This window comes from Tauraco erythrolophus, chromosome 15 (assembly GCF_009769465.1).
Source record: "Tauraco erythrolophus isolate bTauEry1 chromosome 15, bTauEry1.pri, whole genome shotgun sequence".
NCBI lineage: Eukaryota > Metazoa > Chordata > Aves > Musophagiformes > Musophagidae > Tauraco > Tauraco erythrolophus.
Window position 1 is genome coordinate 3,974,625 of NC_141479.1, and position 18,630 is coordinate 3,993,254.

Here is an 18,630-nt window from a genome sequence, read left to right on the forward strand (position 1 = left end):
GTGAGACAAATCAATACCGTTTAGAGTTCACGTTTCAGCAAGGCATTTACACACAGAGTTTTAGTTCCAGGTAATTTAACTCGGGTCACTTCCATGAGATTTTCACACACTTGTCTGAAACAAATGTAAATGCATTTGCAAAGAAATGGTGGACAAAAAGGGGTAAAAGTAGTATAAAATGAACTTCCTACCTTCAGTGGCTACATCCTCAATTTTAACTTTGTGCTCATGAGCCATGTAACCCAATATGGAGAAAATGGCGAATCCTGAGATGAAGCTTGTGACACAGTTAATGGTACTAGTCAGCAAAGCATCCCTAATGATGGAGAGAAGAACAGCCTAGTGAAAAAAAAACACTTCAAGAACTAGATGGGGATTGTCTTACAGGGATAGGAAGACTCTTGTGAAATGCTAATTGTGCAGTTGTCCTGATCATCAAAAGCTCATACCAGCATACTATGCTAGAAAATTACATACTTCTGTTTATTATTTTAATTTAAAATTGAGTTCTGTTAAAAAAAAATCATCAAGCTATATTAAATATTAAGATAGTAAAAAGTAACATCATCATCCTAGCTGGTAGCTGTAACATAGCAAGAGAGTGGCCTGAAGTAAGAGCGCCTTGGTATTCATCAGTTCACATGAGCAGTTATTCAGGAGTATTTTCAGAAAACTCGAGGAATGTGTTTTTAGAAAACTGTGTCATTCGTTTACACTGGAACAGGCTGCCCAGAGAGGTTGTGGAGTCTCCTTCTCTGGAGATGTTCAAAACCTGCCTGGTCGCGTTCTTGTGTGATCTGATCTAGGTGGTCCTGCTCCAGCAGGGGGATTGGACTAGATGATCCTTTGAGGTCCCTTCTAATCCCTGACATTCTGTGTGATTCTGTGAAATGGCAGTGGGTAACCAGCCTTAATCTGTCATGAGGTCCCTTCATCTCTGAAGGGGGCCAGGCTTTTCTGAAAAACCTACATCTCGTTTATCAGATTGTTACCACAGTGAATTTAGTTTAAAGGTTAAATATTATACAATATGTGTAGTATAGTAACGATTGTACGTAGTTGTGGGTTTTAATCAATCTGCCATGGTGCTACGATAGACGTATGAGTTTTCCTGGGTATTAATAACCCCTGTAACCAAACCTAGCTTGAAGATAAGTAGACCATATGTCTTTAGATGTCTACTTCATCTGCAGCGGCTGGTCTGTAATCTTTTGCTGCATACAACCTTTAGAACAGAGGACATGGCTCTGTGAACATCAGTGATGTTTAATAATCAGACAGTAGATATGATTTACTTTCATCAGTTACACTACCCAAAACCAAAGGTGCCATACCCCAAACTTTATCCTCTTGCTTACATTACTTTATTTTGATAACACTGAAGAATTTATATTCTGCAATTCTTAAAGCGTTTTCCTGGTGGAAGTCTGCAGAATCAGGAGACACCAGATCGGACTGTGAACTCAAATTGTTTTCAGTTATTAAAGAAGAAAATTGCTAGGTATTTGTCACTGATAAGATGGCAACAATGTTTCTTGTTTCCCACAATTCAAAAACGTTCTTACTCAAGTGAATAATGCGTCTTTCCACTTAGCTAATAACTGGATTAAGTGATGTTTATCTCTTTGTAAATTGAGCTGAGCTAGCTTAGGTATTTTTCATGTAAAGCTAGATCATAATTTAAGTACAGATTCTCATATTTTCTGGCCCTGATTTTCAGTAGTGATACTCTACCTTACATTACTGACACACTACTTCTCTCAAGGAAGGTGTGTTGAAGCACGGATGGTACAGTATAGTACTAAGTCATGGTGTTTGTGTGGAAACAGTACTGTTTTCAATTTGTTCTGCTTTAAGAAAGCATTTTGAACAAAATATGTCAGCACGTTATGAAGTTACTTGATCAAAAGAAGGATATTTGTAAGTGTTGTAAATGCTACTGAATTGAAGCTTGCTTTTACGGTTAGAACTAAAATACAGTATTTAATGCAACTATAGTTTACTCTTACAGGGAAGGCTGGGCTTATGAAGCGACATTGACCAAATATATTAAACTAAGAACTAAATAATATGATTTCATATATAGTCTGTGGTGTTTTCTTAGTTTCAAGTAGATTTTTTTCTCTTTCAGAGCAAAAATAGAGTATGGAAGAAAAACAATTATATAGGGAGCTGCTATGAGATTAATGCAAAATTATTTGCAGAAGATGATAAATGTAATTTTGGAAGACTGCTGTAGCTAGCATTCTATCTGAAGGGTTCTCAAACCCAGTAATGTTACCTACTGCAAATAATCAGCTGGCAACCTAAAGTCGCTCTGGGTTAAGTACAATGCTTGCTGAAGTTAGTGGAGGTATTCTACAATTTTGGCTTTCAGTCTGCTTAAAGCAGTTCAAATCGATATGTTTTCCTATATCTTTTCACTTTAACATTTTTTGTCATCCTTTAGTTCACAATGTATTTATAATACATGTACTTTCTGAATTTATATTTCATGGGAAATATTAAAATGATGCTTGTTTTCATTCTAAAATGGAATGATAACAAAACTTCTAAATGTTGGAAGTTCTCAGAAGTTGCAAAGCAGTTCTGGTTGAATTTCCATGGTGGTGATTCAGCAAAACACTTACAAACTGACTTGATTTAAAGTGCGTTCCTAAATTAGAGCTCAACATGAAATATCACAAATATAATCCCAAAGCACAGAAACACTTCTGGAAACTGGAATCCTTCTGCCTTTAGTTCCTGGACCAATAAGATTTCATCCTGTGTTCACTGTTGCTCTTAATGGTACTTTTGAAAAGCAAACACAAGGACAGTTTACACAGCTGTCTATAAAGTCCAAACCTAATCCCATTCTGTTTTGCTTTACAGCAGATATCTTGGCAGGTTTCTGTTGCTAAAATTTCTGTAAGGAATACAGTGTTTCAAGATTTGGGTTGGTTGCTATGTCCACACAAGTCTGACCATCATTAATAAATGACTGAAGATAAAAAGATATCTTAGTATTTATTCCAGCTGCAGTTAGAGTAAAACAGTATCATTCTGAAGCAGCAATGAAAGAGTAGGCTGTCTTACCTGTAACAGTTGTTGTCAAACTTATTGTAGCTGGCAAATGCAATTAAAACGCCAAACCCGGCTCCTAAAGAGTAGAAGATCTGAGTGGCCGCATCAATCCATACCTGCATAATGACACCAACATTGTCAGCATCAGAGCAGTCCAAAAGATACATCGGGGAAATGCAGGAGTGTGCCAGACAACTGACTTCTGAAAAATGATCTGCGCTCATGCTTGTGGGAGTCTAAGTGCTTCTCAGCCCCCATGAGACATCACGTGGAGCACAGTCATGGCCTGGAATGGCTCAACCTGAAATGGTAAGGGCCAAAGCAGTGGGCGAGTTGTCAGTGCATGCACACTGCCACCACGGTGGGGTGGACCACTCGGGTCTGTACTTCTCAGCTTTTACTGGGTACCGAAATGATTACACGATTTTTCTCCCGGGTGACAGAAATACATTATCAATAGTTCTTGTTCCAAGTTAGTTTGGAATGTACAACCAGAAAACTAAAAATACTTAATGGGTCAAAAGTTACAGGACAGTGTTTTTTCCCATAAGAGAGCTTTCTTCATGGTATTCTTAGTGCACTTTACATGATGCTTTCTTGTTTCAGAAGCTGAAGCATGACTGACAGGCTGTGAACAGAACCAGGCAGGTTGCCTGTCACTTTTTCCACTTAGTTGGAGACGGAATTATTTCTGTGATAGTCATTGAATTTCACTTTAGATGCAGCTTGGTCATTTTAAGAATTGCCCACTAGGGGAAAGCATATTTTTATGCTATAACATTTTCTAAAGTGACCTTCTAGCCCAACATCCACTGCAGTCAGGAACACTACCGCAGTGCTGGTCTCCGGAATCAGAAGCTTGAGAATAGTCTACCCTGGTTGATGAGGGTTTCACTCATTCGGTTGTGATACAGAGGTCTTTAAACAAGCATCTTCTACAAGGGTGATGAAGTCAATGGAGTGAATAGTACTTGACATTTCTCAAAACACGATCTCCAGTATTTGGTTAAATCTGGCAAATGCCCAAGACTATGAAAAGCACTGGATTTCATTTCCATCCATCTCTACAAAATCAGATCGAAAGAATCTATTCAGCAGTGGCTTTCGAACGGATCTAACCAGCTTATGAGCTCCATCAGAACTGGGATTTTAATGCTAAGCTTTCACATTTGGCCCAGTAGAAATAGAGAGGATGCCTTATCCCATCCTAATATGATATAGGAAAGCACTTATGCTCGTGGTCTATTTTTTTTCCTCAACATAGATGATAGATGCATTCAACTACTGGCTGCTGAAGACTGTGAGCCATTTATACAACTCTGGATTTACAGAGAAACTTAATTTTATGAACTGTTGAGAGTTAATTACTTGAAAGATAATGTGAAGAACAATCTATGATGTGTTTATTGCAAACCAGTGGATAGGTAGATATGATTTTTCTCAAATTGCAGTTCATACAGGGCTTTTGGGTGTCATGGATTTTTTACTAAATAGCAAAGCAATCCTGTAAAATTATTCCTTGCTCATTCCTTTTATATACTCAGTTACATCTGAATGTTCTATCTCCATGAGATCAAATAGGGTTGTACTCTCTGAAGATTGCATCCCTCCTTCCACACTCTTATCCATATAAACAAAGTCTTCTATAATTTTTCTTGTTTTTTAAAACAACACATAACTTGTGTTGTTACTGAAGTGCTTTATTTTTTTTTTAATTAATTTTGCTTAAACTATAACTAGATCTGCATGCTGCCACCATAAGGCACTTGCTTTTAGTGGTTCTCCAGCTCTTTTGTGTCTTGCCAGTGGAGCTGTACTCATTATACATCCCTTTTCTTACTATTCAGGCACTGTTAAGCATCTGCTCAAGTCCTATTGATTCAAATGAGAGGTTAGCACCTGCTGCCTACCAAGGGAGTTATGCATATGCTTAAGTATCTGTTGAGTAAGAATCTCAGCTCGTATTAGCTGATTAGGAAACAAATTGAAAAGATCACGGAGAAGGGAGAAAAAACAGAAACCAGAAATTCCTTTAGTACTAAGATTAAATGCAAAATGTTATAACAAAGCAAGATGGGAAACAAACAGTGAGATTGGTTCTTCTGCAGTTTATGCTCATGTTCTCAGTTCACTTCAGCTGAATGGCTTCTGATTGGTGCATAGTCTAATATATTTTATGGTAGGATATTGGTTTTATATGCATTAAAAATGAAAAATATTTTATAGGAGGCAGTCATCATTCTTTCCAGCTTTCTTCGTGATTCTTTATGCCATTGTAACTTTTGTGCATATTCTTTCTTGTGCATGTAGATTTAAAGAATTACTGTGCTGTGTGGAGAGGAAACATTGTGTGCACCCCCAGGTGTTATAAAGTCTTCAGGAAACTTGTCCAGGTGTATGGAAGAGCAAGTGCCTTCCTTATCTCTGATTTAACTCTGTATTTAATGCCAATTCCTTTAGCAGAACAGAAGCGTAGCTGCTGTTTTACGCAGATGTTTAGTGTATCCATTTGTGCAGTAGAGATGAGTATTATGGCTTTGTAGCTTCTGGACTTTCAGCAAGGAACAAGCTAGGCGTTGGTCTAGTTAAGAGGTCCTCAAATGAATATTTTTCTCTCCTTTTTATAGACACCCTTTGTGGATTCAATATCCCTGAAAATGAGGTGTCTCAGGGCTTGCTCTGTGCCGCACAGTATGTGGCCCTAAAAAATGAGACAGACCTTGACATTGATCTGGAAGTTAGGTCTTTTAGAAGAGCATTGGCAGAGCAACTGTAGATCATTACTGTTTGTGACTTATGATGTTTCTTCGTTAGATTTGTCATTTGGGAGAAAAAGAAAGAATAAATCAGAAAGACTCAGGGACACATTGACATAGAACTGAAGCAGGAGTTTATTATTTGGAGCCTGAGGACAAAGATTAAACACACAAGCTTATTGCAGCAGCAGGTATCTCAATCTCAGAGCAGGAGAAAGGCTGATGTGACAAAGAAGTTCATGCAGCTTCTCCTTATAACTTATCTTTAGTCTTTTATTATTATGGAGAATTTTCTTTTTTTTTGGTGTCTGAAAAATCTAGTCGTAGAAACAAATAGCTTTAGGGTCATCCAGATAGGAGCTGCAGAAATGTTAAGCCAAGAAGGAGCAGTGCACAGAATATCCTTCCAAAAGCAGAAGGCAGCTATGATTACAGGGGCCTGGATTCTGAGCTGATGCAAGCTGGCTCAGCTCCATAGACATCTAGTTGAACTTGTGATTTTTTTTTTTTTCCAAACAGCACTTAAAATATGTAAGAAAAATCTAAGCACCTCCTTTGTTCATCCTTGCATTTTTGTATTTATGGGTCTGCATAAGCGTGAGCTACTGAGGTGGCTGCTGCCTTGGTGACAAAGGTGGATGAAAGTCCCATGTCTGAAGTTCAGTTTGGCTGTTCCAAAACAGAGTGAGATGGGGTCTGGTGATAACTTTGGTTTTTGAAGAAATGCCAGTTTCCAAATTTAGTAATAAAAAAACAAGGAAAGATTGTTTTGCTAAGAGTGTCTAAAATAGATCTGATTTCTAACACCCAAGATCTTTGTCTGCTTTTTTAATTATTCAGGAAAAATCAAGATAGGATGCATAGGAAATGTACAGTGCAACTAGGTACAGACTACTGATATCTCTGAAAGCTACAAATTTTTGAGACAGTTTCCTTCTAGTAGAACTATGTCCTCACTTTTCAGTTTTGTAACCATGCGAATGGCCTGGTGACCCATCCACAGAGATAGCAGTGTCTCATAAATGGTTTATGATATTTTTAGAATAGCACAGTGGTGAGATCTATCTGTAGTCACCAGATCATTGTTCTTCATAGGTCTGAAATGCTGGTGCTTTCCTGAGTTAGTGACTACACTCGTAGATCTTGCTTTACATGGGTGAAAAAATTCTTAGTTTCAAGGTACTCCACAAATTGAGTTGGTTTGGGTATATTTAATGAGAATATCTTGCAATGTTGCTAAAAGGTACAGTGAAATGTACATTACTTTCAGTAGTAAGATAAGAACACTATACTATGGAAGATCTTATTTGTATGAAGGACTATAATTAGGTGAGTTAGCCCTGACTTAGTATGCTTAGCAAGGTTTTCCTAGGCCAGGATTTTTGTTTACCAGGTTAAATATTAACCTAGTGATTCAAAAAGCAAAGTTTTCTCCTTGAGGGAATTCTTAGCCCTTCTGAGAACTTAATTTTCATGTATAAAGGATACTGCAGTTTACAGGTTGCACAGTCAAAGCATGAACTTTAAGGGACTGCCACACCTGAAACTGCCCTCTTACAGTTTTTTTTTGTGATCAGAACAATTCGGGTTCAGGCTGAGATAGTCCTGTTATGGTCAGTGTTGGAAAGTTAGACTGTCAGGGACGGTGGAAATCAGCTCTAATATTTCCAGTTTTTATAACAGAGGCAACAGGCTTATTAACAAAAAGGGAATGAGAGCAGATGAGTGCACTTACTGTGGCTTCTTTTAATCTTCTGAAATCTATGTGGAGGTATGCGTTTATTCCATTGTATGCACCAGGCAGGGTTATTCCATGTATTAACAAGACAAATAATACAACATAAGGCAAAGTGGCTGTTATCCAAACAACCTGCAGACAACAGAGATGCCAAAGGTTAGTCTGCTGTTACAGAAGATTTAAAAATGGGTGAAAAATACAGCTGATACTCTTGGTTTTGTCCATTCAGTTTGATGGAGAAGCTCTTTATAGGATGTCTTGGGGGAAAATGCTGTTATGTATCATGAGTATTTACATATATGTGTTTACAGATACCAGTAGGAGACAGTTTTGACAAACAGAAGACTTGGAATGCTTATAAATTACCAGTGTGTGTTAGTCTAGTGATTAGCTCTTCAGCTATATGTTTGTTTACTAAAAAAATACAGTTGTTGCCTGATGTTAGGTGATGCTTTCCTGAAAATGTACAAAAAGCTCTCAAATGTATCCAACCCTAGAATTTCTGATGAGGTTTTCTGAGGGATGTCAAATAGTAATTTCAAATGACTTTAATCAGGTATTTCTCTTGTCACGGCATTTTATGTAATGAAACCAAAGCATCTTAAAAACACTAGTACTTTTGGCTAAGAATAGGGGGCGCATTTAAGACAATTTAAAGTCTTTCGAAATGCTTCCTGTGTGAGAACACTAACGTTGAATTGAAAATTATGTGCTAATAACATTTGCAGTTGGAACATCACACAAGCAAAACTTGTGAATAAAATAAAGGCTGAATCTGGATTGTGTATTTGCGCTTCACATATATGAAGGCCTCTCTCATGGTTTGGTCCCCACGGGTCTCTCAGAAGCAGTGATTTAGTCTCTTGCTTTCTAAAATTAGGAGACAAAGAATGTAGTTGAGATAGAAGGACAATATTAGCTCTACCTTTCCTGAAGTCTTCACGCCTTTCCACAGACTAAAGAAAAGAATGATTACCACCACCAAGAGGCAGAGGGAAAGTTGCCAGCGAGGCAAGCCAAGGTCATGGATTCCGCGGCTTTCATGCAGGTGCAGAACTCCTCGCCTGCATTCCAGATACACAGAAACAAAGGAAAGTCACTGGGGGGAAAGAGGTTTTTGCGTATCTCACCCTGTGAGCTGCAGAAACGGATGGTGCACTGCAGTGGTAGTTGCCCTACTGGCATTGCGAGCAGTTGGTGAAATCTGTCCTCTGGAGCCATGTATTGTGCTTCTTCCCGCAATGCCTTTATGGTCTCCCTGTCCCATCGGTTTAGCACCACAGTGCCGCAATGATAGCACTCTCTCCTTCACTGGAAGTGTTTGGGGATTTTGGAAGTGTTATTCATTGATTCTTGCTTGAATACTGAACAGATGCCCAGAGCATCTCCATCCCTGGAGATTTCAAAACTTGGCCAGTAAAGGCCTTGAGCAGACTGATTAGCTTTTGAAGTTAGCCTTGCTTTGAGTAAAGACTTGTATTAGATGACCGTCAGAGATCTCTTTCAACCTAAATTATTTTGTGATTCTAGATAAGCAAACAGCTGGCTTCGTGCAACTTGGGCAGTTCCAAAGTTGCTTTCAATTTCTTTTTGAATAGGCTATTATGAGCCTATTTTATGAGGCTGCAAAAAAAGTGGTTGGATAGGAAAAGCAACAGTTGGTAAATTTGGATAACTGGAGATAGTGGAGTGATATCTCTGAGATAGTGGAGTGATAACAGAGGACATTTTGTTGCTTACCAGGGCAGGCTAATTCTTTTGAGATCTACACAGTGAAATGGATTGAATTGTAGAAAAGAGTGGTCCCCGTGATTGGTGATGTCTACAGTTGGAGTTGTCAAAACACGTTGTATGCAACAGGCACAGGGATATGGGAGAGATGTTATAGTGGATCTCCCTTCCTTTAACTCAGTTCTGTGCTATTGAAGTGTCTCTTGCTGCTTTTTCAAATCTAAACAATGCAGAAATATTTTGCTTTACTGAAAGCTGTATTTGCATTGCAGCTGGAGCCCTGCACTAGAGGAGAATTACAGAGCTAACTCCTAGGTCTGGTGTGGATCTACAGGATGCTGGCTCAGGGATTCAAATTCTTAGTGCTTCAGTGCCCATCCAGATAAAATGGTCATGACCTTCCTTGCCTCCTCCCCTTTCTCTGTCACCTTTTATTTGCTATGCACTACTTGGGTGAAATCTCTCTTGTCTTCTCTTAGCACCATGATAGTACCAGCAAATCAAAGCAAAGCAGCCCTTTTCACTAGAGGACCTTGAAATGTTTTATGAAGAGAACTACACTTCAGAGAAACCAAAGTTCTGAGTGATTTGCCCTGCATGACTGCAGACGTGTAGAGACTGAAGCCTGAGGAGTATAATTCCAGCCTTATTGGCTGTCTGCATACAATCTCTTACTAGATTGATGGTGCTTCACAATTAACTTAAGCTCTTGTTTTATCAAGTCCGAGATGAGTGAGATAGTTGGATTAGGGCAAACCTATGTCAACTTAAATGGGGAAAACTTAAAAATGTCTCTGTACTACTTAAACTGTAGAAACATGCTGGGAAAATTAAGGCCCATTAGAACAATCCATCTAGTAATATGAAATAGTTGCATACAATTCCTTTTTGATCAAGATATGATCAGCTAGGAATTGTAATAGTTCTGCCCCTGTAGTTTCTCATGTTTAATAAGAAATGCTGTATTTTTGGACTGTTTCTAGGATTCATCCCAGGTTGGATAAAAGATACTTGTAGAAAGCATCCTCCCAAATTAAGCAGCTGATCTGTTTCTGTGGCATTGTAAGGCTAATTACAAGCGAAGCATTAAAAGGGTAGTGGTCATGTGTTTGTGGCATATATTCAAGAATGTTCCTATTTAGAAAGTATGAGGTGAGTTTAACTCTTCTAATACGACAATGTAACTCTATAACAATATGGCTGTTACCTGTGAAAACAGTTAAACATAGAGGCAGACTTTTTGATAGCTCACCTAAAAACCTATTATCTTTAATTAAATGTAAATAAGTAGGCAGGTCTCATTCCACTTTTCCTTGGAATGTGAATGAGAGCTACTTGTATTTCTGCTAATACAGTATAACTTGCCAGAGAATCCACAGGTGTTAAGTGAATCCTGGGCAGCAATATCTGATTCCATTCTGAACTTCTCAGCTTGGGCAGTGACAAGTGTAGCCAGGAAAAGCTTCGCAGGCTTCTGATCAGCACATTTGTCCAGGATCGTGGGAGGGTTTTGGCAACCTGTGCTATCACAGTTACACTGCTATTGCTATCAGAGCTGGATGTTATAAAGAAAGTCCTTTGGATTATGATGTGTAGATGTCTACTCAGAAGAACTGACTCTGAACTTGCATTCTTTTTGCCCATTTAGCTTTTTGTTCTTCTTGCCCAAACATTTTTCTGGATTTGTAAAGAAGCCTGCTTCCTTGTGTGTTTGCTTTCCAAGAAGCAGCTAGCAATGTGTCTTACTGTTTGGAACACTTGCCAGAACTGCCATTTCAAATGTGGGATTCCCAGGATTTTCAGGAGAATTTCCATTCCAAGAGTTCGGCTCCCTTAGTCAGGTTAAGGGATCATAAAATAGGAAGAGAAAAATACTTTTGTAACCAGTCAAAACAGCTGTATAACTGGGCAGCTAAGCAAGGAAATCTTCATAGACAGCTGCTGGTTTTGAGCTGTAATTCTCTAATTGCTTCCTTTTCCTTTTTTTTTTTTCTTTGTGACCTCTGAAGGCAAGTCAGAAGCTTTCTGAAAAATGCCCTTTTCGAGGTTTACTGGGAAGTGATTCACGTTTACCTACTAGAAGCTGCGTTTCTGTTCCAGCAGCACGATGAAGTATAAAAGATTCAGTGCTAGACTGCAATTTAGGTTAAGATGTGCTGACATCTGAAGAGATGGAGGAGAGGAGCAGCGGCCAAGGTATTAGACGGACTAAACCTTCTTGGCTTGAAACATACAGCTTTGTAACGTTCTTTGAAAAACAGTAATTTTTTGAAGAAGAGTAGATCTGAAAAGAACTTTGCATTCATCATGTTCATCCAAGTTAGCATACATCAGTGATGCTATAGAAAATCCAGTTAGCTCAATTATGCCGCAATTATTCTTGTTTCACATCAAGGAGTACTTATTTCTGGAGTAGCTGAGGCTGTTTTTAGCCTGTCTCTGTTAAGGCAGGTTGATAAATCCCTGACTGGCTCCTTTAGATTATTCTCAGTCAATTCCCTTAAAATCGCCACAAAAAGGAAAACGTGAAATAAGAGGTACTACAAGATTCCCTATTCAGGAAGCTCTAAGGTCATTTTCAGCCTTTTGATATTACAGCAGAATAATACATTGCCAACATGCATTCCTGAATTGAGGTTGCCTTCTCTAGCTGCAAGATTGTCCCATTTCCCAGTGCTCAAGACATGTACAAGTCATAGACAAAATGGCATAAATTGATCTCTCTTGAATCCCTAAGCCAGGGAACCAGAGGAGATAAAGCACCAACTAGTATCAGCCTTTGCTATCTGCCGACTTCTTTAAATTATTCCAAAGCTACTGAGAATGTCCTAAGGAAAAGCTTCTGAAAGTGACTTTTGTTTCCTAAGTGTAGCAATATTTGTCCAATTCTGCTAACAAAATAAACTCTTATCATTCACAACTCTGAGACAGGGAAAGGAAAAACCAGAGCCATTAAGACAACTAGAATTAGTATTTTGCTTACAGATTGTTGTAACTGAGGAAAGAGTGAAGGTAGACGAGAAATATGTGCAAAAAGGAGAATAAAATGTTACACGGGAAAGATTGAGAATAAGCATTAACAGGCAGAGCTGAGAAAGTAGAACAGGGACCTACTATGTTATGCTGAGCAAAATACAAGAGGAACTAATAAATTGTTTAAGCTTTCTGAATTTCTAGTCAGAGCTCTAGCAATATTTAGTTTGTACAGCACTGAGAATCAAAGAACATGCACTAGAGATAATAAATTAACTTTTTTTTAAATCAGGGATTTGTGCATAAGAGCCTGATTTATGCTGAGTGCTCTCCATGTAAGGAACAGTTATGTTTGCAATGACTTTGAGACTGTACATCACTGTAAATATGGGTCCCAAGAGTCTTTCTGCAAGAGGAGCAGGAATGTGAAGGGATTTCAGATTGAAGCTGCATTCAGGGATTCTGGTTTCTCTCTTTGGTAGATCTCTTCTGGTCCTCTCCTCCTCTGTGCTCTCAGCTGGGAAGATTCCTCTAGTCACCCAGTAACTCTGGCACCAATTGCTTTCCTTCCACACTGTGGTGAGCTAGAGAGAAATAGTTCACCTCTGTTGAAATCAGCAAACAGCAATTCATTTGCAGGTGCCACTGTCTTCTGTTGTCTCTTTAATGTGGTGTCAGATCCCAAAGAGCCAAAGGAAGCGCAGCTGTTTGGTGTTCACATGTGAACCCTACTAAGGGCAAATTATTCAGCAGCAGGAGGGCAGCTGCTCAGTAGGACTCAGTAAATGAAGGATCCAGTCATCATTCTAATAACAAGTAATATTGGAACAAACAAATTCTTCTCTGTGGCTTAGTGTTCCCACCTATAAAATAAGGATTATTATAACCTTTGCTTTTATGGAAATGGTGAGTATTTGAGTATAAACAGGGAACCAAACCAAAGGAAAAGAAATGCCAAGGGTTGTGATCTGAAAATTACTCTGTATCTTGTTCACTCCAAAACATTTAATCCATGGCCAGAAAACAGGAGGTAAGAGTTTCAGGTGTAGAATTCTCCTAGACGTTTTTTGTCAGACTATTTCTTTCTAAGGAGCCTTTTGTATTATTCATCCCCAGGGAGATTTACAGGATTGTATTTTGGAAATTTAGAAGGTTTTGTACAAGCAGATCAAGTTAAAGGTCTTGGAGTAGGCCTTGTTTTTCCAATCCTAAATCAATTGTCATTTTAGGTTTCAATCCAAATATGATTACACAGCTCTACAGGCTCATTCTTTCTCTTTTTATTGAAGGCAAAAGTTATTTGCCTAAATCCGATGTGATCAATAGAACGGTGTCATTTATCTAAATGATTTTTAGATGTGTTGTATCAGATTTGTTCAGATTGCAGAAATGTCATCAATGTGTCAGCAAATTAGTATACATTTGTTAGTTAACGTATTAAGTATTTCTAAAAACTTAAGTACTTGTAAGAACTTCCAAGTACTTCTAAAAGTTAGTAGTGACTTTTACGGGATCAAACCCAAATGGCTTGCATGTAAGAAACAGCAAATTGGCTAAGATATAAATAGCCACAGTCCTGGTCTCCTGAGCTCTGTTCCCTGTTCTGGTAGTTAGAATAGTTTTTTATGATTTAAAACTTAATGCAAATTGTAGATTGAAGATGCTAAAAAGACTGTCAGTGTATACAGTGTGCAATCTATAGAAATTAAATTACTCACTCAATTTAGAAGGCAATTTGAAGTATGATAATTGTACTTAATTAAAAGACTCTCCTACATGGACCTCTTGTGTTATATATTTGGGGAACCATAGTTGAGTTGTCATTGCTGCCAGTTTCTTTCAGGGTATAAAATACAGTCGGTTCTTCTGTCCATGGAAGGTTAGGTTGTCTGCTTTAGGCAGCTGTGGATGGAGTTCTGTTTACACAGTTTGCCAGGCTCCAGGTATTTTGACTTCAGGTACAGCACTGCTTAAATGCAGCTGAACTGTTGGCACAGCAGTTTGTGTCTACAAGGTGTATGTGCACAGCTGTGTGGGGCAGAACTTCTGGTACAAACCCTGCAGACCTGAGTTGGCTCCATGTGTGTTGAACACCAGGGTCTCCTCACTGTGATTCTGGGGTTAGGGAGGCAGTGCAGAGGTACCAGGCTGGCTCCACATGAAGTCAGCAAAGTGCAGCAGGATTAGCCTGGCTCAGACCCAGCTCTACTATACATACAGTTGCTGTCTGAGCTGCTTGGGTGCCTCTAGGTGCTTTGTAAAGAGCTCTGAGTATGGCATCACTGCAATGCAGAAGAATAGCCTAGCTCCAGGAGAAGGCTCTCCTACAGCCAAGAACACAGGAGAGTGGTGCCGAGTCATCTGACGTGCAGTGCTACATGTGCACCACGTACCTCTCCTCCACCCTGGAGCACTGGGCACGCTTCAGAGGCATGGACAGTCACTCCAGCTGTGTCGGATACTGCGTTGTCTTTTGCCAACACCTTTGTGGTCCGTGTTTTTCTGTTTCTCAAGATATTTCAGCTCCCTCTTGTGTTGGAGAATGGAGCTGTATAATAGACTTCAAGGTACATTTTGGGAATCACCTAATGAAAGATAATTTGCTAAAGGCACCCTGGTTGGCATATTTATTATTTATACTGAAGGAAATGGTATTTCTTTTTGAATCACGACAATTCTGAAATTATACTTGGCCACTAGGACTCAATTCTTCATTCACCAAGAATGTTTATCTCAACTCTCTTAGGTCTTCACCCAGCTTAATTCTCCCATGAACTTACTAGTTCTGACCTCCCTTGCTATTTGTGCCACACTTCAGCACATTCAAGTCTGCAAAGCATTTTGAAAATCTTTTCTTTTTCGGAGTCTGCTTTTAAACTCATTATATTGAGATTTGCAGATGGAGTGGAAATGCTTGAATTTCACTCCTGCATAGATCTAACGAATACTAAACTCCTGAAAAAAAGTTGATTGTTTGGGGAGGATATATGACAAAGCAGTTAGGGCAGATGTGCTCCCAACTGCCCTGCCCTTGGTCAGCAAGTTAAATGGTGCTTCAGTCAGCATTCTCAATGGACCATGCACTGCCCTAGACTGGAGGGTGATGAAAGAAGAGCCCCAGCCTCCCCACAGAAGCTGTTGAGCTTTCGTGAAGCTTTAATGAAGCTTTACTGATTTCAGAAGAGCTGCATGGAAAGACAAAGTTGCCAGAAGAAAGGAATGTCCAATCATAGGAATAGGCCCGTGCGCCACAAACTGAGGACAGCTGACACGTTTAAACAAATGAATGCTTGCTTTATGGTTTGGCATTTGTGGTGATGCTGGGTCTTTTACACAATGAGGTAAAGTTGGTAACCTTTTTATGGATTAATGCTTAGATGTGACAGTTTTGGATGAGCAAACACTTTTCCTATCAGAAGCAACCCATAAAACACCAGTGGTGATACTATATGTCACAGATGTTGTTTAATGAGAAACAGGTGAATACAAATACATGGGTGTTCAGTTGTGTGCAACACCTTTGTTGGCTTTGCCTTGAGCAATGTGTGCAGGTGGAGACATTCCACAGAGAAAGGCTCTGCTTCTGCTTGCCAAGATTTCAAATGCAAGGTAATACAGGGGAGGTGCTGCAGCACCCACCTCAGCTGCTGCCATTATTGCACCGAGCCTGCTACCACTATCCAACCTACACAGGATTCTGCATGTAAAGATAAACAGTTAGAATTCCTCCTACGAGTTAGCACAAAGCAAGCCAAACACATGCAGCATAATGTGCAGCTCCTGGCATTTGCAAGATCTCATCAGCCCCTCCTGCAAAGTTAAGTTGGCAAAGCGGTCATTCTTCCAGTCTTCTGGTGTGTTGTGGTTTAGGAATCATTTCCATAAAACTGTCCAAAGCCTAAGAACACGTGTACACTTAAATGGATTGACTTCTACTGTACTTGCATTTAATTTCTTTTTTCTTTGTAAGTAAATGGTCAACAAAAGTGAAGATGTGAACATATGTGACAGTTAAATTTCAAAGCTGCAGATGTAAATATTTGTGGAACAGCTGTTTTTATTTTGTGCACATAAATAATTGTACCAGAAATTTCTGTGCACTGAGTCAAGAGAAAGATTGAGTTATTTATAGTTGAATCCAAAAAAGTCAACACAGTCCAAAAGTGAATATACAATGTGTAGGGATGCAAATATGTTGGTCTCAGACTAAGGATGTGTAAAAATGTGCCCAAACACTTCCTAAATATGCCTGTGCAGTTAATATAGAATCAATAATGAAATCAGCTCGCTTATTGCTATTTCAGCAATGTGGCCCTAAATTTCCCATATGAAAATTTAAAAATGTACCTGGTTGTAAGCTCACTGAAATCAGCGGAGTTCTGTTACATTTAGGGGATTTTCTAGGGGTGAAGGTACAGAACTTGGCTAGAGTTGTTGTAAGTCTTTGATTGCATGACCTCTAGGAATGTAAGCAGATGACTGCTGCCCGACTTTGAATGTGTCAAAAACATCTGACAACTTTCCTTTCAATTAAGATGCAAAAGATGAGTGAATCTATATGTCCAGAGAGGTTCTTAGTTTCTCATACTTGCAAATGCTCTAATTACTTTATAGGGTATGGATGTTGCTTGAAGAAACCTCTTAAAGAAGCTTCAGGTGTAGTCAGTGGAGGTTTGTTGTCCAGGAAAGTAGTATATCATTGAGAACTACTGATTGTGTTTAGCATGGGCTTTGGAGTCTTTTCTTACCCAATGTGATTAGCAGAATATAGGGCTATCTGCTCTCATTAGTTCTTGTTTGATTCAGTTTTTAAAAGCATTTATAGGCAGAATTGCTTATGCTTACTTTTGAAGTGGTATTTTCTCTCTTTTGGGAGAGATTGCGTCACAATTGTTTTATGGGGAGAGGTTCCTGCACCTTCCTGTGGAGCACATAGTGTTGGTGACTCCATTTAATGTGATACTGAACCATGTGGACCCTTTGGTCTGTGGTGGCTTTTCCAGTGAAGACTTGTACCCCAGAGCACAAACCTATTGGTTTATAAAAGTAACCTTTGCTGTATAGGGCGAGGGTTTTTCAGGATATTGTTAGTTCACACACTCCTCATAAATTCATGTTCCTAAATTTATAGATGTTCTGTCTTTATTGTATTGTCTTTATTAGGTAGCTTTTTGCAATTACTCACAGCTGAGCAGACTTGTGAATTCTGTGAATTTCCTTTACTGAATCTGGCATGAAAAATTCTCTGTAAAAATGCATTTTATTTCTTACGCAGAAAGAATGGATCTGAGAAAAAAGTACTATTAGAGGAAAATAACTGTAGCTCAATACATTTACTGACAACTTGACTATTTTGTTTAAAAAATTGTCAGGATTTGTTCCTAGAACAGATCATAATTTTTTACAGGCACAGTACCCCGTGAGAAGAACAGTGCTTTTGTTCCTCCAAACTGGTATTTTTTAATTGTAAATGAAAGCAAGATGGTTACAAACTTTTCTCAGACACAAGAATGGAGAGAACAAATGTAAAGTATGTTTGTATTCAGATAAATTATTTAAATAGGAGTGATATGGAGTATATAGTGGGATTTTTTTTTTGCAGTGATGTACTTGTGTTCTTCCAAAAAAATGTTTATAATGAATTATTTTAACATATGTTGAACGGATAGAAGGCCCTTTGCATTTCGTGTGTTTAATTCCAAACCACTGACAAGGGAAGTAATTAAAGTATCATGTGTCTGCAAAGAAATGTGGAATTGACATTGGATTTCTCTTATGACTAACTATTACTAGCAGAAGGGCACCAGTTGTTATCAGATTTTGGAGTGCTTGCTTTGCTATGTTTGCAGTGTACAGATACTTTAGAATTGATCTTAACCATGTCTAATGAAGTTTTGTAGAGGTCTCATTCCTGCCTGTTGTAAGCAACTGTCCTCTTGACGTCAGTGGCACCTTGGCCTGAATTAAGCCCGAATGACTGAAACCAGACTTAGTAAAATGGAACACTCTAGAAAGCTTAAGTGCAGAACCACTTCAGCCTGAATTATTGCCTAACTCTTACGGCGTGAAAACAAAAGCCAAATATGTTTTTCAAAGTCTGCCTGTTACTGCCTTGGCATGGAAACTGCAATTTGGAGTGGCTTCTTCCAAGTCTGAGGCTTAGAGGTTTCTCCCTGCTTTCCCTTCCCGCTAAACACTGGACAGCTGAAAGATTTGGCCTAGAATCTTAACAAGTTTTCCCTTCTCTTGCTCAGTGTAAGTGGTGAGAATCAGCATACTTCTGTTGGACTTAGAGGTGCCATTCTTGAAGTATTAGGTGAACTATCACATCACAATACTTCCACCTCTTTCTACAGTTTATTCCTG

The 18,630-nt window shown here is 38.9% G+C and overlaps 1 protein-coding gene across 2 annotated transcripts in view; it reads right to left on the reverse strand.

The window, feature by feature from the left end:
• The window catches only part of SLC6A2 (solute carrier family 6 member 2), a 71,756-nt gene that overhangs the window by 21,220 nt on the left and 31,906 nt on the right, over window positions 1-18,630 (reverse strand). For both annotated transcript variants that reach the window (XM_086620682.1, XM_086620681.1), the window contains 4 exons: window positions 8,486-8,624; window positions 7,558-7,692; window positions 3,079-3,182; window positions 192-316 (listed from right to left, as the gene is read on the reverse strand). In XM_086620682.1, coding sequence (XP_086476808.1) covers window positions 192-316; window positions 3,079-3,182; window positions 7,558-7,692; window positions 8,486-8,624 — 503 coding nt within the window. The remainder of the gene's footprint in view (window positions 1-191; window positions 317-3,078; window positions 3,183-7,557; window positions 7,693-8,485; window positions 8,625-18,630) is intronic.